Source organism: Pipistrellus hanaki, assembly GCF_964339955.1.
Source record: "Pipistrellus hanaki genome assembly, chromosome: 3".
NCBI classification, from domain to species: Eukaryota; Metazoa; Chordata; class Mammalia; order Chiroptera; family Vespertilionidae; genus Pipistrellus; species Pipistrellus hanaki.
The window spans coordinates 121,817,939-121,839,832 of record NC_140505.1 but is presented as its reverse complement, the minus strand read 5'-3'; the positions used below and the strand labels follow the sequence as shown (position 1 = coordinate 121,839,832).

Sequence of the window (21,894 nt, the reverse complement as noted above, 5' to 3'; positions counted from 1 at the left end):
GAGTCATCCTAGTCTCATTTCCTGAACCGTTGAATTATGGATCTAGTTCAATGAATGTTAAAAGCATAAACGAGCTGTTTAAAAACTGAAGTGGGTTGCAATCACTCATGATGATACCTTAGTGAAGGAAAGACCACTGCGCAGATGCCGATGAGCCTAAGAACCTTCCAGTTCTGATTGTCATACTGCTCCTCCTGAGGAATTTACAATGAATTTGTAGACTGTATTTATCTTTATCTGGAAAGTCACTTATGCTTGTGTATTGGCTTTTGCAGCAAGAGAAACTGGGTGATATCTGCTTCTCCCTTCGCTATGTACCCACTGCTGGCAAACTGACCGTTGTCATCCTGGAGGCAAAGAACCTGAAGAAGATGGACGTGGGTGGCTTATCTGGTAAGTCTGTGATTAAAAAAAATAAAAAATGCTGTTTCATCCTGGTTACCAAGTGCATAACACACATGCTGTGACTCTCCAGCCCTTAATTGATCACTGTTCTCTTTCTTATGGGGGCTGGAAGCAATCTCAAAACTCATCCCCACCCAGTACCCCAGGAAGCCACTTTCAAAGTATTGGAATTGGCACAGAAGGTGAAATCTATTTTCCTGCTTCATAGCACAAGTATCAATTGCCAGTTCTATAGCATTGAAAGCTGAAAATGTTTGCTTTTCTTCTAAAAGGCAATGCCACCCTGGCCAGTGTGGCTCAGTTGGTTGGGTATCATCCTATGTACTGAAAGGTTGCCGGGTTGCATGCTCGATCTTCAATAGGGAGAAGGCAGGAGGTAGCCAATTGATGTCTGCTCTCACAACAATGTTTCTCTCTCTTCTCCTCTCTCTCCCTCTCCCTCTTCTCTCTTTCTCTCTCTCTCAAAATTAAATAAGTAAATGAAGACATTAAAATAAATAAAAATACTATATACATATATATACATATACATATATATGATTTTAAAAAATAAAAGGCAATGCCTATGACCAACTATAGTTTTGTTTAGTTTTGAGGGGTACTTTTTTTGGTTCAGAATTCACTCATCATAGGAAAAATAGTATTTTATCTGAGACTTCTTAGGTGTTTCATAGCCTAGCATCATTTTTAAAGATACTGTTTTATTAAAGTTTCTACATTTCAAAATATATGTAAAATAAAGTCTGTTTGAGGGTGAATCCCCATGGTAATGCATTTATTTTCTCTAGCTTATATTGGAGATGGGAAAGACTTTAGAATTTAAAGTTCTATAAAACCCAACCTTAAGGTTTTTTTTAAATGGTGAGTAAAGTGTAGTATACTCCTGCTCAAAAGCCAAGTCAAGTCCATGACTTGTCATTTCCACAGTTGAATGTACTTTTTTAAAATTTTCTGTGTGATTGATAAGTCAATTATATTTAATTTTCCAGTGAATTATTACAGTGTGAGAAATGTTCTTGATAAGCCACAATAGACTACAGTTGTCATTGTTTGTGGCTGTGACACTAGAACTAGCATTACTGGTTATTCAGTGCTTTCTCCAGTAAGAATTTTGAAAACTTTAAAAGGTCACCCTAATGCATCCTGGAAATTTTATATTCTAAAGCAGTGATATTCAACACAAGAACTTTTAAATATGCTATACCTGAGTCAGGGACTCTGACCTCTTTGCTTTAGATTGTCAGATAAAAAATGACAACAACCAATAAAGCAGCTATCCAGTGTGAATGAATCAAAATTATACCTATTTTTTGTAAGATTGGCAAAAAAAAACATAATTACTGGTAATTAGTTTACATGTGCCATGAGATGAAAAAGGTTGAAAATTGCTGTTCTAAAATATAACATCTAAAAAAAATGCTAGAGCTGAGTTTCTACTTACACCACTAATTTGTTAATGAAATTCTCCTGGTGCCTCTTTATAAGTAAGCCGCCTGAGGAAGCTGCACTAATTCTTTCATGTCACTAAGACCTCATTTAATAACTTACTGCTTTCATTGCCTAATAGCATAACTAGCATATTTAAAGTGAGGAGCAGTTTCCTGTAAAGATTACTTAATGTTACCTATGTCTATACAGACATACCTTCCTGAGTTCTGTCCACTGAAAAGGACTAGAAACAGGCTAAGTAGCCAAGAGCAACACTAGCACAAGCTAAGATTTGAAAGTATAATTCCTCATGAAAAGAACCTGGGGCATATTAGAGAAATTGGAGATTCCAGGTGTGACACAGAAAGTGTTCAAGACAAGCCTAGACCATTCCACCTACCAGAAAGCAAGGGAGCTATCAGACTAGTGGGGAACCAACTTGAAGTGGTTTCCAATGACAAAGATGTGATCATTTAAGCTTTGTAATGATAGTGTGATGTATTCGAACCTTAAAAAATAATAAGAGGATTTGGGGTGCCTACATGTAAAAAAATTCAGAGATATTTTTAATTACAAGAACAATTTACTACCAAATCACTACTTAGTATCCTGAGGTATGACTTTAGATACCTTTGACCTTTAGCTTTCCTTTGGTTCAATAGCCAGATCCTATCACAGGTTCTGTTTCAACTCCCATGCCAATAATATCATCATCCTCTGTGCCTAGTAATCCCCTAGTCTGCCTTCCAGTTCGTATTATACCCCTCAAAGCTGCCTCCATTCTTTACTTAAGTCCTTTTCTTTATTTAGAATTCTCTTCCTTTCACCAACACCTAGCTAAAATCTATCCATTCTTTAGGCTCAGCTTAAGTCTTATTTTCTCCATCCATTCAACAAATGTACTGTGCCCCTACCTTATGTTAGGTATTTCTTTTTTTTTAATTATTGCCTGTATTACAGATATTCCCCCAGTCATCCCCCTTCCGCCCTCCAACAAACCTTAGCCCGACCCCAGGCCTTTACCACATTATTGTCTGTGTCCATGGGTTATACATATTTACATATATGTTCTTTGTTCAATCTCTTCCTGTTCCCCCACCTCTCTGTCCTCTGCCATCTGTCAGTCTGTTCCATGTGTCTAGGCCTCTAGACCTGTTATGTTCATCAAATTATTTTGTTCATTATATTTCACATATAAGTGAGATCATGTGATATTTGTTTCTGACTGGCTTATTTCACTTAGCATAAAACTCTCTAGGTCCATCCATGCTGTTGCACAGAGTAAGAGATGCTTCTTTTTTACAGCTGCATAGTATCCCATTTGTAAATGTACCACAGCTTTTTTATTCACTTGTGTTAGGCATTTCTGAAACTACGAGTAGATTTGCATCATTCTACAAAACAGCCCCCCAAAAAAACTACCCTCAAGAAGCTTATTTTTTAATGTGGGGAGATGGACAGGAAGCCAATAAATAATAAAAGCACATAGTATGCCAAGGGGTGAAAAGTGCCACTGAAAAGCAGAGCAGGAAGCAGGAGAAGGAATGTTGGGGTGTGGCTGTAAAGAGGGAGTCTGGAGAGAGATGAGGGAGTGAGCCACAGGGTGTCTGGGAGAGAAAACACTAGGTAGAGGGACTCCATGAAGTGTTTTCTGATTCATCCCACTAGAACAAACCTTTCTCTTTTTCAAATGCCAATGGCAGTTTGTTTATACCCTTCAAGCATCACACTTCTCTCTCACTAGACTGTGTTCTGTATTTATATCTCCCACGATGCCCTCACTGACTGCTAGCACTGAGCATAGCTGTTGAATGAATAATGAATTATTTACAAAAGAGCTGTGGCCTGAAAAAAACAACTCTTGCATTTCAAATTTGTTTAACCTATTTACCATTAAACTAATTTTAGGTACTTGGATGGCCTGTGTCAAAGTAAGTTGACCTATGTATGTCCTATGAGACCAAAATTATATAATGAGATCATTCCAGGTACCATATTTTCTGGCATATAAGACGACCCCCTAATTTTTACAGTTAAAACATAGGTTTAGGCCTATATTCGCCGTATAAGACTACCCCCCCACTTCCGAGGCAACATCAGTTCTTTTTTTAATAGACCGCCTCTCTGACTCTGGCAATCTGAGCAGGCTTTTGACTAGAACACAGTGTACATGTTCTGTACCCGAAGCTACACTGTACCCGAAGCTACACTGTGTTCTAGTCAAAAGCCTGCTCAGATTGGCCAGAGTCAGAGAGGCGGTCTATTAAAAAAAGAACTGATGTTGCCTCGGAAGTGGGGGGGTAGTCTTATACGGTGAATATAGGCCTAAACCTATGTTTTAACTGTAAAATTAGGGGGTCGTCTTATACGCCGGAAAATACGGTAATTCAAATGCCATATTACATTTGCTGGAAATGGCTGGTTAATTGGAACCGAAGTTGGATGTTTTGCCAAGGTTTAAATCCCACACTACCATGACTAACAACTTGACTTTGGACAAGTGATTTAAGCTTTCTAAACCTCAGTTGTATTATCTATAAAGTGGGAGTAATAGAGAACCTTATTTATAAGATCCTTATGATGAATAAATAAAAGCACTGGGTCTGTCACACCTAAATGCTCACTAAATGTCACTAATTTTTTTCTATTAGGAACTTTATCAAATCTTGGGTTAAATATGCAAAATATGAAAGCAACCAATGGACAGTTTAACCAATTGCTTGATTCAAAAATGGAAAAGGAAAGTTCAGTTTGTTTGATCAGGATTGCCTGATCAATTCAGGCAAAATGCTCTCAGTAGACCATGTTTGGCATAGACCCAACAATGAATCAAGTTCAGAAGGCATGGAATTAAACAAAACTAAAAAAAATAAGAAATGGAATACAGTTTTAAAATAATTTTTATTACTACTCTTCAACAGGACTTGTTTATCTCCTGCCTATTGTGTTAATTCAAAATGCAATACACAAAAATTTTGCCTCACTCATATACCCATGTAGCAATCCCTGTAAATTCCAACCCTTCTTTACAATTTAGAAATCCTTTTCTAACTTGGTATTTTCGCTCAGTTCCCATTAGAGACCTCTGAGGCAGTTTCTGAAGGTAATAGCCTCAGAAAATTGAAGTTTAGAGACATTAGATAATGTACATAAATCATCTTGCTCCATAGCTGGCACCTAGGAGGGGTTCAATACTGGCTTTTGTCCCTAGAATTAACAGTCAAAGTCACCTGATGTGTAGTTGCTATGGCTGTGACTAAAGCCCAGGCCCTCCGATTTCCAATGCAGAACTCTTTCCGATACACCACTCAGCTTTCCCCACACCCAGCACCTTCTAGGTGGGGCAATAGGCTTCCCCCAGCTCTACCAGAGTAGAGGAACCTCTCTGCTTGGAGCTGAAACACCAAGATCCTTGGTGTAAATAAGGCTAGAAATGGAGGCTTGAAGGGTTTCTGGATGGCTGTGGGAATTTCCTTATGTATGAACCCCTATAAATACTCCCAGAGTCACAGAAGGACTTCACTTGTGGCTTCTGGCAGACTTTTCTTCTGGCATGACCCTGTGTGAAACAGAATGCAGTCTCCTAAACCAGTCCTTTCCCCCTTTCCCGGAAGCTCACATGGAGTCCTTCTGAGATGTCTCTAAGTGTCTGTGCTGCTGGGAACCACAGCAAATCGACAGAGGTAACAATGTTGTAGCCCTGCTGCCTAAATTACAGAGAAAACAACAAAGTCATGTCAAGCATGGTGATAAAAGGGTGCTGGGAAGACGCACAAAAGAAACTGGAATTGTATGCATCTGTGTTTACTGATAGTCTTAGGCTATACAGGAGCAGTTCTCAACCTGTGAGTCATGACCCACAAGTTGAGAACCACTAGCAGGGTCGCCTAAAGACCATCGGAAAACAGATATTTACATTACGATTCATAACAGTAGCAAAATTATAGTTATAAAGTAGCAACGAAAATAATTTTATGGTTGGGGGTCACCACAACACGAGGAACTGTATTAAAGGGTCGTGGCATTAAAAAGGTTGAGAACCACTGCTTTAGAGGCTCAAATGCTACCTCATAATTTTAGCTGAAGTCCATGTCAGCCAAATGCCAAGTTAGAATTCTTTTTGGTCAGTAATGTAGATTGCATCCTTCGCCTTATATACTGGAATTTTCTTAAATAGCAAGTTCTGTCTTTTTTTTTTTTTTCATTAACCTCTTTCCTGAAAATTAATTTTCCATATGTGTAAATGATTGTCTTTTTTTTTTTCTTCAGTCAGTTCCACTGAAAGAGAAGATAAAAACAATGGTTCCTTTATACGTTCCTAACCACCATCCACCCTTATCTGTCCTTACATTGGTGCTGAAAGCATGACAAAGAAAACCACTCCAAATTCAATTGATTGGAGTTAAAAGCCACTAGTCTGGGAGCTGGGCCAATAAATAAAGTGCAAAAAAAAACTTATAAGAGCCAATTAGTTATGGATATGCAAATTAATTGGCCCATGATATGAGGGTCAAGCAATAATATGCAAATGAACTGGCATCTTACTGAGCTAACAGGACAGGAATATGCATAATGAGTTGGCTGTGATGTCAGAAGGCTTCATCATGATTTTAGGCTTGATTGTTAGAATATGAAATTCTGTGACACTTGAAAGCATTTGTTCCAATACTGATAAAACAGTCTAAATCCCTAAAATGTGAGTAAATTTATCTAAAAAAGAAATGACAAATCTTTACACTGGATTGGATTATCCTAGACACAGAGTCATTAAGAAGGTTTATTATAGCCAAACCCTATGCAAGTTGAGCCCTAGGCATAGTTACCATAGAATGGATGAAATGCTATGTCCAAAGGACTAATGATGGTTTTAAGAAAATGAAAAGAGAAGCTGTGAGATATGAGCTGTATTTGAAATCAAGAGAAATGAGTGAGAGGCTGAAATGTACTAGTTAGAACAGTTAGCCCAAAGACTTCTAAAGAAGTCCATTAGCTGGCAGGTTCCTGTCCAGGCATTCAGCAAACATCGTTAAAATACACACTGAGCTAGCCACTATGCTATCCTCGGGTATGCAGGTAAAAGCCACAGCAGACACATGCATAGCACAGCGTGAGCCAGAACACCCTTCTAAATGCTTCATATATGTTAAATGATTTAATCCCTGTGACACCCCTTTGAGGCGATGCTATTTTTTTAAAAATATATTTTATTGATTTTATACCGAGAGGAATTGAGAGGGACAGAGAGTTAGAAACATCGATGAGAAACATCGACCAGCTGCCTCTTGCACCCCCCCACTGGGGATGTGCCCGCAACCAAGGTACATGCCCTAGACCGGAATCGAACCCTGGACCTTTCAGTCCGCAGGCCGACGCTCTATCCACTGAGCCAAACCGGTTCCGGCAAGGTGATGCTATTTTTAATCCTATTTTATTGATGGAACTAAAGCATAAGAGGTAAATAACTTTTCCAAAGTCACAGACTTAGTATATGCTGAGTCAGAATGTCAACCCAGTCTGTTTTCAAACTCCATGAATAAAGCATATGACTTCTAAGTCCTTATCCTTTCTCAGCAGGTTCAACCTGGAGAGCAGATGGCTAGCGACATGTTACAGTTTGAGAGATGGCCAAAAATTCTACCCTTTTCCAAATTTCCTTTGGCCCAAACTGAAATTCTATCATGAAGCCACTAATAGAAATTAGTCTGTTGATTGTTAAATTAGTGTTTGGCTACTTACACAGCAAAGACAGTATCAATGAGTCCATGAGATCAGACATTAAATTATTTATTAGATTTTTAGACTGAAAGGAGCACCCCAGTTTCTCCTTTTTGTACAGATTGGCATGTTATTTTAGCGATTATGTTTTTGTACACTAAAAAGCATGAGTTGTTCTGGCAACATCCTTTCACCTTTATCAAGGGATGTTGCCAGAACATTTTGGAAGGAAGTCCTACTCTAAGGGATTTGAGTGCCTACTAGGTGGTAGAGAAAGAACTAGAGAAAAATGTTATCTACTACAAATTTAATTAAGGGCTGGCTCCGGAAAACAGTGTATCATATTGTGGGGTTGAGGGTGGGGTTGGCAATAGATAGAAAAGTACAAAAGCTTACTACCATTCTAAAGTACTATGGGACTCTGTGGGTCGAAATTAAATATTGAAATATTAAAGAAATTGGAATTGTGCCTTAGCTGGTTTGGCTCAGTGGATAGAGAGCATTGGCCTGCAGACTGAAGGGTTCCCTATTCTATTCCAGTCAAGGGCATATGGCTGGGTTGTAGGCTCAATCCCCAGTGGGGGCATGCAGGAGGCAGCTGATCAATGATTCTCTCTCATCATTGATGTGTCTAACTTTCTCTCTCCCTTCCTCTCTGAAATCAATAAAAATATATTTAAAAGAAAAAAAGAAAGAAAATAAATTGGAATTGCAATAGACAACTTACCAGGAAAAAGAGCTCAGCTGGAAAATGTCAACAAGACAAATCTACAGATGGAGAAGTAGGATGCCAAAGAGGTCTGTGCTAAGGCATTCTTACTAGTCACCATGAAATTCCCAATTTTGAAGGTGACAAATGCTTTCAGCTACTGAAATTTCAACTTCAGTGGATAAATAGAAAAGTCTTGCTAGGCTGAGACAGCCATAATGTGGTAGATGAGCTCCAGAATGGCAAGCTTAGAAACAATACCTAAAAGAGAAAAAAAAATGAAGTATAAAATAATAGGGTCAATTATAAACCAAGAAAAAGGTCACAGAACCGTCACTGAGGACCACCCTATGAAAGATACAGTGTTGCCAAAGCCATTTTGGCTCAGTGGTAGAGCGTCGGTCTGCGGACTGAAAGGTCCCAGGTTCAATTCCGGTCAAGGGAATGTACCTTGGTTGCGGGCACATCCCCAGTAGGGGGTGTGTAAGAGGCAGCTGGTCGATGTTTCTCTCTCATCGACATTTCTAGCTCTCTATCTCTCTCACTTTCTCTTTGTTAAAAATCAATAAAATATATTTTAAAAAAAAAGAAGAAAGAAAGAAAGAAAGAAAGAAAGAAAGAAAGAAAGAAAGAAAGAAAGGAAGGAAAGAAAGAAAGAAAAGAAGGAAGGAAGGAAGGAAGGAAGGAAGGAAGGAAGGAAGGAAGGAAGGAAGGAAGGAAGGAAAGAAAGAAAGAAAGAAAGAAAGAAAGAAAGAAAGAAAGAAAGAAAGAAAGAAAGAAAGAAAGATACAGTGTTATTAGATGACCAGAGGAGGGCAACTAAAACAGGGATAAAGTCCTACCCAGTTTGGCTCAGTGGATAGAGTATCACCCTGCAGACTGAAGGGTCCTGGGTTTGATTCCAGTCAAGGGCACATACCTTGGTTGCAGGCTTAATCCTTGACCCTAGTTGGGCCCAGGTGGGAGACAACCAAATCTGTCTCTCTCACATCCATATTTCTCTGTGTGTGTCTCTCCCCATCCCTTCCATTCTCTCTAAAATATCAGTGGGAAAGTATCCTCAGGTGAGGATTAACACAAAAATAAAAATTAAATAAATAAAATCGGGGTGAACTTGCAGTGTGCAAGGACATGCTAGGATTAGGACTTTGTAGTCTGGAAGAGGAAAGCTGAGCACAGAGATAATTAAAGTTTGAAAACCATGAAATGTAGAGCTAGAGTGATACCTGATTGCTTATCACTTCCCACAATACTAGAATTAGTAAGCAACCTAATTCTTTGAAAGAGCATAGATAAAAGGGAGGGCCACTCAGCATGACCTCAAAGGCATCTTGCTACTCAAAAATTATCATCCCAATTTCCTTTACTATTTTTCAGTTTCCCAAAGTGTGGTATGCATACCCCCAGGGGTACAGGAAGAGTTTGGTAGGGATATGCACTGCACCATGCTTAGCTGCGCCTAATTCTATGTTCTCATGAGTACGAGGGGTACTCAGCGTTACGAAAATTATAGAAGGGTTACACATATGTCAAAAGTTTGGGAAACACTGCTCTAAAAGATAGAGCAGGTAGAAATAAATGTATGGGTCCATTTGGAGTAATGGGCTTAAAAGGGGACATCTCTCTAAACTTTTACTGTGTATCGTACTGTAGACCCCATGCCTTTCCACATGGGCAACTATCAGAAACAGACCCCACAGCTGCCTCTCTCACAATCCAACCCAGAACAGCTGCAATCCCATTCTTGAGTTGCATTCCATCCTCTAGTCTCCTTGCAGTACAATGAAAGGAACGGGGCAAGTCAGATTTGCTAAGAGGTTGTTGTGTTGGCAGAATTAAAGCCCCCAAATATTTCTGTTTTTTAAGAGATATTACCCACATTTCTGATTTTTAAGGGATATTACCCACATTTGATAGAGTTTTTTCTAATTAAACTATTAAAAATATACAGCAAATGTGTATGCCATCTTTCTCTTCCTTTTTTGAAGCCACAAGATTCCTGTTAGGCTGACCATGGGTGACAACAATGGAAAATACTATTGAGTCTCAAACATTGTAAAGATGCTCAGAGAAATGAAAACATCAAACATGATCTTTTTTAAAAATTGTACCTTATTATAGTTACCTACACTTTCAAAAGGATATTTGGGTTTTTTTGGTCCCTTAATCCCTTATTCCTCATATCTGTTATAAACATGCCACTCTTCCCCTTCTGTCCATAGTTTTGCTCCATAGTTTTGCCACCTGATCATAGTTTTGCCACCTGCTCATTATATAATAGCCTTATAACGAAATAGCAGCCCCATGAAAAAAGTTAAATCAAAATAACAAATATAATTCCTGAATTCAATTGGTTACTTAGCTGTCATTTTCGGATTTTTCTTCCTTCCTTTATTCCTCCTCATTCCCTTTAGTAATAAAACAAACAAACAAAATATCCAGAGTATAGGAGATAAAGGGAGTGAAATTCATAGCTTTCAAATGTCTAATTTTAGCCAACAAATTGATAGTCCCCCATGAACCAAAAATTGGTGAATGCACATTTAGAGATAGTATGCTTGCAAGAACTAATATATATAGAACTAATCTGTATAAAGCTATGAGATTGCACAGTTATCCACTGATCTAACAGCTGCTGACAGGGCATATGATGGTCTTTCATATCCTAAATAAGGAAACATATGCCTTTATAATATTACCCCAGTTTTTAGTTTTAAATTTTAGAAAAGCTTAAGAAATAAAGTTAAAATAACCTATAATCCCATCACTAATTTTAATATGTAAGGAACAAAATAAAGTCCCCAAACTAGTCCATCTAACCCCTTCCCATTCAGAAGTAATTAACTGTCTCAAGGAAACAATTTGAAGTTTCATATCCAGATTTTCTTTTCTGCTTTCTGTAAATTAAACACATATACATATATGCACTTTATACAAATGGAATCATATCAAACATGTTATTCTGTGAAACTTTTGCACCTAGCAATATAAATAAAGACCCTTCCAGGCCAGAACATATAATGTGTCATTACTTTCATTGCATGGCATCTCTTTGTTTGGATGTATCAGAATATATTTCCTAAGTCCCTTGTAAATATGTAATTCTCTGAGGAAAACTAACTGCACCAGAGGACTTAAATACCTGAATAAATAGAAGAATGCACTCTTGGATATGAATACAATATAGAATAGATGTTAGTTTCTCCCAATTTAATAATAACTGTTATAAATGCAATTAAAAGACAAGTAACAGATTGAAAAACAAAAAAAAAAAAAGCAGGTAAAGCAGTAATGTCCCTATAATACAAAGAGTTCCTCCATGTCAATAAGAGAAAGAAAAACAATTGGGAGAAGTTCCCATATGTTTTAATGTTCCTGAAATTTTCTTGCTGCTGCTTCTACTATTGGCTCCTGTTGACGGTAAAATCTTACATTTATACAGTCTCATCATGCCTCTAAACAAGAAAGGATTTTAAAGTAAGATGCAATTAACCTAAGTTCAAAACCTAAAAAATGTGTTGCTTTAAAAAGACAACTGCAATTGATTGCAGAGTGTACAAAAAAAAAAAAAGAAGATTCCGGTCATTAGCTTGTAGCTTTTCATCAGCTATATTTGCAGGAGTTTGAATCCATTAAAACACTCAATCCAGCAGCACTGTTTTGATAGCAAGTTGCAGATACCTGTGACAGTCAATGTAAAAATATCTACTTTTACAAAAGTAAAACCAACATTTTTAAGAGAATTTACAAAACTACTTAAACATTTGAAAGCTGCTTATACTAAAAGTTGTCAGTTGAAGGTGTATATCTAAAAAGTACTGTTGATCACCACAGTACTTCCTTCAGATGCAGTGAAGATATCAAAAATGAAGCCAGCCTAAAAGAGCTATATTCCAGTGATGCTTCGGTTCCCTACATAATTGGAAATCTAATGTAATCTTAACTGAAAGATATGTTCATGTATTATATAAGAATTTCACTGAAAACATTTTAAAACAATTTAATGGCAAAGATTTTAGAAGAGGCCTTATGAATGCTTATGAATTATGTAAGTCTGAACTTTCATTTTAATAACTTCATTAAAATATAAAACCTTAAAAAGCCTCTCAACAAGAATTTAACTTCATAGAAATGCTTTGTCTGCCCTGACCTTGCCAAAAGGCATGCCTAAGGCATCACTCACAGTTATTACAGGGCAAAGCCTAATAATAAATACCTATCTGAAAATGCCAGCATTTGTCCTCGCCTCCCTAGCCTCCACTGGAGTCCCCACTGGGCCATCAACAGACCCTCTCCTGAGAGACAGTGGGATGCATCCAAAAAGGAACAGCCACTGGCATTGGAAAACCTGGATCTGAAGCCTTTAACCTTTCAGATCCTCAGTCTGTTCATCTATATAATTGGGATGCTAATGACAGCATGGCTATTGGGTTAGCAAATGAAGAATAGCAGGTCCTCAAATAACATCATTGCCATCATAACATTGATAAGACTCCGGAAACTTAACTGGTTTATGACAATTAGCCTATAGTAAAATTGATGTCATTATACTTTGTTTCACTTAAAGTCACAGAACCATCTTGGACATTAAGTGAGAACTTAACTGTAATGTCTGATGGGAACTCTAAGATTAATAGCACTGTATAAATGTTGGTTGTTTCTAAGCAAGGGACAGCTCTTGGTCTACTCTATTTTTCTCACCATATCTTCATTCTTACAAAATACATTTCCTACATGGCTCACACAAATATTGCACATGTGTATGTGTGTGCTTAAAGAATGCAATTCCATTATTTGGACAGCCGTCATCTGCTTAGATTAACCTGAGTATATTTTATGAAAAATAAGACCAGTAGTATATTTCTCAAGTACTATATTTCTAACACTTTAACTTTTTAAGTTATTTGAATTTTCTAAGATACCAGGTTTGTCTTCCAAGTGTTTTTTTTGTTTGTTTGTTTGTTTGCTTGTTTGCTTGTTTGTCTTGGGGTTTTTTCTTTTTTGTTTTTTTGTGTTTTTTTTACTATAACAGGCTTAAGACAAAAGCAGTTAATTGGGCCAACAAATAGGAATAAAAAGGAATTAAGCCTCTCTCATCTTAATTATCAAATAGGTGCCTGGTTGCCATACAAACTCTCCCTCTCTAATATGAAACACCACGAAACGGAACATACTGTTGCTATGTTAATTTAACTAGAAGTGGCAGGTCCTGGTTCCAAAGCAACCACCGTTTGTCATCCAAATGATGGCCCAGCAGATGAATACCTAATTGGAGACAACATGAATCAGCATTCACTGCCCACTGTAAGGACATAATTGAGTGGTTAAGATTCCAACTTTCATTTAGTTTACAAATTCTCAAATCTTCACAAATAATAATACCAACATGAGAGAAGTACCCATGCAAACTCTCATATTCCTGCAGAACTTTGACTCTCTTTGGCTTCTTTTCCTCCAGCTGATTTCCTTTTCTACCTCAAACATATTCCCAGGCTGTGCCCAGCCTAGCCAGTATTTTAAAAAATGAAAATTCTCTGGCTGGATTATGCATCTACTCTCCAGCCTTCGCCTTAAATCAGATGGATTGCTCCACTTGCCAACAGGAAAAACAGCTCAGTTAAAACACTTACTAAGAAACGTGAAATATTGTTGTGTATTAGTCCTACAGCAAAGATGATTTGTCTGTGCCACTTTGATTTGTTACTTAACTAATCCTACATTTCCCCACGTCAGAAATGTTGAACATGGCCTGTCTCAAATAACCAGCCAGTCTGACCCAAGGTTAAACCAATTGCTTAGGAAACATTTTCGACAAAGCTATGAGTCTGAAGACTATCTATATTCCAGACTTCAGGGATAAAAGTGTCAGAGTTTCAGGATGCTAAGGGAGATATAAACATGAAATTAGTAGGTACATTCCAGCCCGATCCTCGAGTTAAAAAAAAAAAAGCTCTTCACAAACATTATGTTGCAGTCAGGGCTGCTTCTATTGTTAATAAAGTGTCTTTAGTATTCCTGCAATAGAACTCAAGAAAATAGAACTGAGGTATTATGTAAATTTAGCCCAGAGCTAAAGAGAGATTCTCTTCAAGCTAAATTATATAGAAATTTTAATAAATAGGTGTATCTTTTAAAATTAACTTGCTCACATACAGTTATAGTATACATTTTGATTCTTACAGTTATAGTATGCATTCTGATTCTTTTAAACTGCCACTTGAAATTTTTTTTATTGTAAAGCAGTCCAGCCATCCTTAATGCTATAAAAGGAACTAGTTATTAAAGCTACTAGAACTTAATATTTGCTTATAAGCAAGATAGAGGAATGGGATTTTTGTTTTCATCTTGGATGGATCAATGAACGAAGATGTTGTTTATGTGTGACTGCTTTGGTATGGGTGGTTCTTGTCATTCATTGCCTCTCTAACTTGCCATTTAAATTTTAAAATAATTTCATCTGAAATGTAAAACAGCAGTGCAATCTTATTACCAACTGAGATTATTCATTTTAAAGATGAGATTGTCAACAGAGCTTCTGTACACTGAGAAGTCTGGACTAATGCATTCATTTCTGAAAACACACTTAAGAGAAAAAGCATTGACTTTCTAAAGCAAATCCAGAGGGAAATTAAGGACATGCAGAGGGCAGACACAGTCTCCGTGGGAGGAACTGTTCAAAGAATTGGAGATGTTAAAGCTGCAAAAGACAGAGCAGACACAATAACTGACTGCAAATATGTGAGAAAAGAATTGAACTTACTCTTGTTAACTACAATATAAAGATCTGAACAGGGATCAATGGGTGTAAGCAATGAAGATCCATACTTGGTTCTTTCCATTTCAGTATCTAAGTAAAGGCTTTTGGGAGTTTAGCAGAGATGCTGTATAACACCCTACCCACCTCCATGGGTTAGAGAGCTAATCTGTTAAATTCCTGTCTCCCAAAACTGCCCCATTCTAAATGAGAACTAAAACTCTAAAACATTATACCCAAATTGAAGCTAGTATTAGCACACGAAACATCACATCTATTTAAGACAAATTTACCGCCATCAATAGCCAGTATTTTTCCTTTAAAAAATAAAAATGAAAGACTACTAGTGATGATGATCCTATATAACAGATAATATGCAAATTGACCCTCAAGCCATCACATAAGATGGCCACCCCCCAAGTGGTCAAAGATGGCTGCCATAAGATAGCCAACAGGGGAGGGTTGTTGTGGGCAATCAGGCCAGCAGGGAGGGCATTTGTGGGTGATCAGGCTGGCAGGGGAGGGCAGTTGGGGATTACCGGGTCAGCAGGAGAGGGCAGTTGGGGGAAACTGGGCTAGCAGGGGAGCAGTTAGGCATCGATCAGGCTGGCAGGGGAGTGGTTAGGGGGTGATTAGGCTGGCAGGCAGGCGAGCGGTTGGGAGCCAGAAGTCCCAGATTGTGAGAGGGATGTCCAACTGCCTGTTTAGGCCCGATCCTGTGGGGCCTAAACTAACAGTCAGACATCCCCTGAGGGATCCCAGATTGGAGAGGGTGCAGGCTGAGCTGAGGGATACCCCCAGAGTGCACAAATTTGTGCACCAGGCCTCTAGTATAACAATAAATAGCTGTAACCTAGTTGATGATGCTTTTGGTCTTGTTTAACCCTACTCATTATCCCACAATGTTGATATTATTCCCATGAGATTGATATTATTCCCATATGTAAATGAGGACACTAAGGCTTGGAAAAGTAAAGTGACTTGTTCAAGGTCACAAAGTGAGCATTGCACAACCAAGCTCCTCACTCCCGCTGTGTCTGTGACCTAAGCCTGTCTGCTTACCAACTACATTCCACTGTCTAGACTGTGCACACTCTAATTTCAATTGGCCATAATCCTCAAACCGTAGAAACCTCAACCCTAGAAGATAATAAGTGCTTTTGAGCTGTAAAATGATCATCAGTTGGCTCAAAATTAATACCCTCTATAGATTATTTTGACAAAGTAACAATATCCAACTGTGCCTGCAAATGCCAACACATGCAAATCCCTGTGACTCCATAGATAAATAGCAAACGCACTAATGAGAAAAAGAAAGGAAGGAAAAAAAAAAATCTGCTCTTTGTTCATATTTTTTCCCGTGTGTTTTTCATTTCTGCTGGAAAATAATGTCCAGAAGGAATATGTGTTCTTTTCAACAACTAAAAGAAAAAGAGGAAGGTTAGTGTTTACAAGTTTATATAATGCAAAAAAAAAAAAAAAAAAAAAAAAAAAAAAAAGAGCAGGCATGAGCTGTGGCTTCCCAGTGGGTTGCTGAGCAGTTTTAATTTACTTTTAATCATTTCAGAAGTCATGCCTCAGAGGTATGAGCTGAAAAGCTTTATAGAATTTTGCCTTTATATTTCTTGTCCCTCCTTTTTCAGGTTGGCTAAAACAAAAAAACAAAAACAAAAACAAAAAACAAAAAAAGTGGGTAGAATCAATTTAGGTATTTGCTTCTCCTGGAAACTTCAGATATCCTAGCCTCATCCTCATTATGCTTTATCTTTTACTGTCCACATATTTCACTTGATCACAGACTTGTCTGTCTTTGTGTTCTACAAATGCCTTTTTGCATTCATGAGACTGTGAAGTTCTTTAATCATCAGGGTTGCCAGGCACCCTGTGTATCCCTGTTCCTGTGTTTCCATGACACAGTGGAGTTAGCACACACCATAGGTATCGGTGGCTCTTTCTCTGTGAATTTCTTTTGCCAGAGTCCTGACTGAATTCATTTTTACATGGCCATCATCTGGCATTACTTAGCATGTAGTTACATCCCCATAAGAGTTGAAATTTAAATGAAAATGAGAATATTTTATCCCCCACAATAGGGCTTATTATATGAACTGAAATGAAATGAATTGAATAGACAAACCAAATTGAACTGAATTGAATATATTAAGACATTACTATGTCACAATAAAATTATCCAGATTATACTTACAAATTGATTAGCACAGCCTAGCTATGGTGTGATTCTAAAGACTAATACTCCTGGGGTTACCTATTATGTTACCTGAGAAAGGGCAGTAACCTTTAGGCATAATATTGTAATTAGTTCTTTAAACTGAGACCAAAATGGTAGACATGGCCCAAATCACTATGTATTTGAAGAATTGCTGGTAAATGTGGAACAAACCTCATGGTTGACAGTATTTTGAAAAAGGCAAATGATGTATAAAGTAACATGAATTGACACTGTTGTTTATATGGGAGGATCTCCAAAACAAGTAGATCTTAAATCTCATTTCCTAGACTATCTCACCTTCTGGGTCCAAAGTTTGCTGTGATCCACAGGGAGAAAAATCCACTCACTATCCTCCCTTCAACCCTTCTCCTTTCTTATTAGCCCTGGCTTCTAGAAAGCAGCCCATCTGCCAGGAAGTCACCATCTATCTGGTCTGAGCCCTGAATGAGGCACTTAAGATTCAGTCAATGAGATAGACAATGTCCCTCTACTTGTGGAACCTATAGTCTCAAAAAGTCTACAGTCTCTCTTAGCCGGCATAACATTATAGTTGAGCATCAACCTATGAACCAAGAGGTCATGGCTCGCTTCCCAGTCAGATCACATGCCCATGCTGTGGGCTTGTTCCCCAGCGTGGGGTGTGCAGGAGGCAGCAGATCAATGATTCTCTCTCATCATTGATGTTTTTCTCTCTCTCCCTTCTTCTCTGAAATAAAATACATATTTTTAAAGCCTAGTCTCAACAATACACAAGTACAAAAATAGATAATCACAAATCCTATGTTGTTTTTTTTAAATCAATAGAATGTGAAATGAAGAAATGAGAAGGTGTTTCCCTCACCCAAAGGATATAGTAAGCTGCTTTAGGAGTTATAGGCAATTCTTTTCTCAAAATCACATCTCTTTTTATTTAAAAAAAAAAAAAAAAAAAAAAAAAAAACGGTAAAGATTTTATAGAAACCAAAGCTATGGTGAGGTAGGTAGAGGAAATATCCCTTCTTTACAATCTTTACCTAAGTAGCTTAGAGTTGCATGAGATCAGGTGTCTTCAAATTTGCATGATGTTCACTTATCAGTAAAGCTTTGGGGCCATATTGTTCCTTGTGTGTTTATTTGTAGGTTTATAAATTCTGTACATTTACTACTGTAGTAATATAAAATGGACATTGCAAAACTATTTTAAAATAGAAAAATGTAAGGGCTAAAGCAAATATAAAATACTCATTTTACAATTATTATTGTATTTTATAAATGATAAAATGTTATTCTCCTTTAAAGGATGTTGTTAATATTTCCACTATTAGCAAATATGCCTCATATTTAAAAGAATAGTTTTAACTTTGTGATATAGGAATCTGAGTATCCTATACCCCTTTTTCACTTAGCTTCAGCGTGCTGCATCTGTAAAAACAATTCACAAAACCACAATATCAATATTTAATAGGACTTAGTTTGAGATTCATAGTAAATATAAATCAGTATGTCAAATTGAGGTTTTTGATGATTTTAACCAACTTCTCTCACCTAAAATAGATCATTTTTTAAATCTAATGAGGAGCATAGCTTACTCTAGAGGTGGAAGAACTCAGCTCAGTCATTCTGATTTTTCACTCATATGAAATATATTTGCATTATGAAAATTTCAAGCTACCATTGTTATTTTTCAGGAATCAGTTTAAGCAACATACTCATTTGGTGAGGATTGCTTCGTTACAATTGAATAATATAATCCATAAATCAGTATAACTTGGTTCACATGAGCTAAGTGCATAGCAAAACACCAAAAGCAAATAACCAAGTGAAGGTCCCTGCCCATCCCACCTCCATTGCAGTGCTTCCTTGCATGTGAGTCATGCCCAAACACTGCTGTGGCGTGTACCTAAAATCTTGGTAAATCTCTAATCTTTTATTATTTTTAGAAGAAAATATATATAAAGTAGAAATTCTAACATCTTCCTCATGGGGAAGAACTAATTTCTCACTGGAGACTTCAGAAGACTAAAGGTTTCTAGTTTATAAACCAAAAATATGCCAGACATACCACATTTTTCTTCTTCTTACAGGCAGAAAATATCTTGTCCTTTCAATTTTTCTTCCTTTAAAAATCAATTACTCATTCACCAAAAACAGTGCATTGTAACCTATCAATGCAATGTATAATTTTTATGTAAAAATGATACACATTCTAATAAATGATAAGCTCTTCATGAATTTCAGAGGTAACATTATACTCTAAAAAGAAAAATCCATAAAGAAGCACAAAGCCAGATTAGTTTTAAGACTTGCAATGTTACACAAGAAATAGGAGTGACGGGATGGTTAGTCTGTAAAAGAGGAGACTGGGTGGGTAACAGGATGGCTGATCACAAGTAATTAAAGAATTGTTCTAGGGACAAAAGTATGAAATCATGTATTCAGATATCTGCACATACCACAGTTGGCTAGGAGTTGGAAAAACAAAGATGAATAAAATCCTTCAAGCTTGGAGCTGGCTCAGAGAAAGCCCCTTAGAAAGAAATATTGTGCGAGATTTGGGAGTCCACAAACTTTTCCTGTAAATGACCAGGTTTTAAATACTTTAGGCTTTGCAGGCCATGTGGTCTCTTGCAACTATTCAACTCTGCCCTTGTAATACAAAAAGCACCATAGACAACATGTAAAGAATGGACGTGGCTGTGTTCTAATAAAACTTTATTTGTGAACAATAACATTTCATATAAATTCACATCTCGTGAAATATTATTCTTTTGATTTTTTTCAACCTTTAAAAAAGCAAAAACCTTCTTAGCTCATGGCCTACAAAAACAGACAGCAGCCACATTTGGTCCATGGCAGTAATTAGTTGAGTCCTGAAAAAGCTTAACAGGATTTTATAGAAGCTCAGAGGAGGATAGATAATCCCTACTGGGGTCTTGGAAGCTTCCCGGTGAAAAGAATTGAGCTCAAGCTGAAACCGGTTTGGCTCAGTGGTTTGGAGCATCAGCCTGTGGACTGAAGGGTCCCAGGTTTGATTCTGATCAAGGGCACATACATTGGTTAAGGACACATTCCCAGTGGGAGATATGCAGGAGGCAGCTGATCAATGTTTCTCTCTCAACAATGTTTCTAGCTCTCTATCCCTGTCCCTTCCTCTCTATAAAAAGTCAATAAAATATATATTTTTTTAAAAAAGAACTGAGCTCAAGAGGACAGGCTCAAAGGACAGTGGGAGCAAAGGCATGGCTGTGTGAACAGACTGGGGAGTGCAGATCAACCACAAGCAATGCTGCTCAGCAGAGAGGAATGAGAAATGAAGTTGGAGAGAGAAGCGGGGTTGATCAAGGAAATTGAACTTTATGCTGTGGAGGTGGTGAGCAGTCACTGATGGGTTTAAGCAGGGAGTCTGTGCTGGAATGGTCAGCAGCGGTGGATCTAGAGCAGCAATTACAGCTGTGTGTGTGTGTGTGTGTGTGTGTGTGTGTGTGTGTGTGTGTGTACGTGTGCACAAATTCAGTTCAACTTGGCTAAGGATACCAGTTCTGCCAATCACCAAGCTATGACCTCAAATCAGTGTATCTTTTTTCTCTAAATCTGAACTCCTTGCTGTGAAAAATCAAGATAGCACCTATCTTAGTATTGGTTGTTTATTATTGCACCTCCTGCTCCCCTTCCTGCACACAGTATCACAATGGGGACCGTGAGTTTCATTCTAACTTCTTTCACTGATGTCTTTTCTAGATTGCAGGAACAGGTCATAATCAATGTACACCAAGTGTCTAGCATGGTGCCCAGTAGAGCAGGTACTCAAAAGTAATTAAAGAATAAATGGGGGGGAAATCAACCAGTCATAAAGCCACATTCTCCCACCTTCTCATTCTATTTATGCCAATGCTGGCTTCTGTTTTGCAAGCATATGTTGCTCCATTTAAAACTCGGAACAAAGGCAAGGAGAAAAAAATGATTAATCATTCTTGTACAACTATCTTATTCATAATAAGTTTATTTTCCTGATAGAGTTCTAATTCCATTATATTTTGATTCATGGTTGTTGTTGTTTTTACCTCTTAAATTGAGATACATTTTCTTTTAGAAATTCTCTTAATCTGAATGGACAGTTTTCTAGTTTATATTCCACTAGACTTGAAGTGAAGTAAATTTTTTTAAATGCACAGTTCATCAGATTGTTAAACTCAAACTCAGAGATAGGATGACAATGAATGATCCACAAATGTCTATATTCTTTCATATGCAAATTGCCAAAAGACCTTCATATTTTACCACCCAGTATCACATCACATTGTAAGTGGGACATATATGATTTATCTAATCACAAGATTTCCAAGACTTTTGTTCTAAGACGAACCAGAAAGCAACATGTTGATTTTCATGTCAAATTACTCTTTTAAATGTCCATAGAGCACTTACCATGTGCCATGCACTGTTAAGTCTTTCCTTTTAGAGAGATTCGTGGCACATGTTAACATGTTTACTTTCTAAACAGCTTAATTCTTAACCAAATTATTTTTCCCATTTGCCCATGTTATGTGTACTTGTTCCCCAGCAGAGGGGGTGCAGGAGGCTGCCGATCTATGCTTCTCTCTCATTAATGTTTCATTTTTTCCTTCCCCTTTTCTCCCTGAAATCAATAAAAACATTTTTAAATTAAATAGTAGA

At 37.5% G+C, this 21,894-nt stretch overlaps 1 protein-coding gene across 6 annotated transcripts in view; it reads left to right on the top strand.

Annotated features, from left to right (window-relative positions):
* Positions 1-21,894, top strand: part of SYT1 (synaptotagmin 1) — a 522,673-nt gene that overhangs the window by 438,395 nt on the left and 62,384 nt on the right. For all 6 annotated transcript variants that reach the window (XM_084880205.1, XM_084880204.1, XM_084880207.1 and 3 more), the window contains one exon: positions 276-393. In XM_084880205.1, the coding sequence (XP_084736331.1) occupies positions 276-393 (118 nt within the window). The remainder of the gene's footprint in view (positions 1-275; positions 394-21,894) is intronic.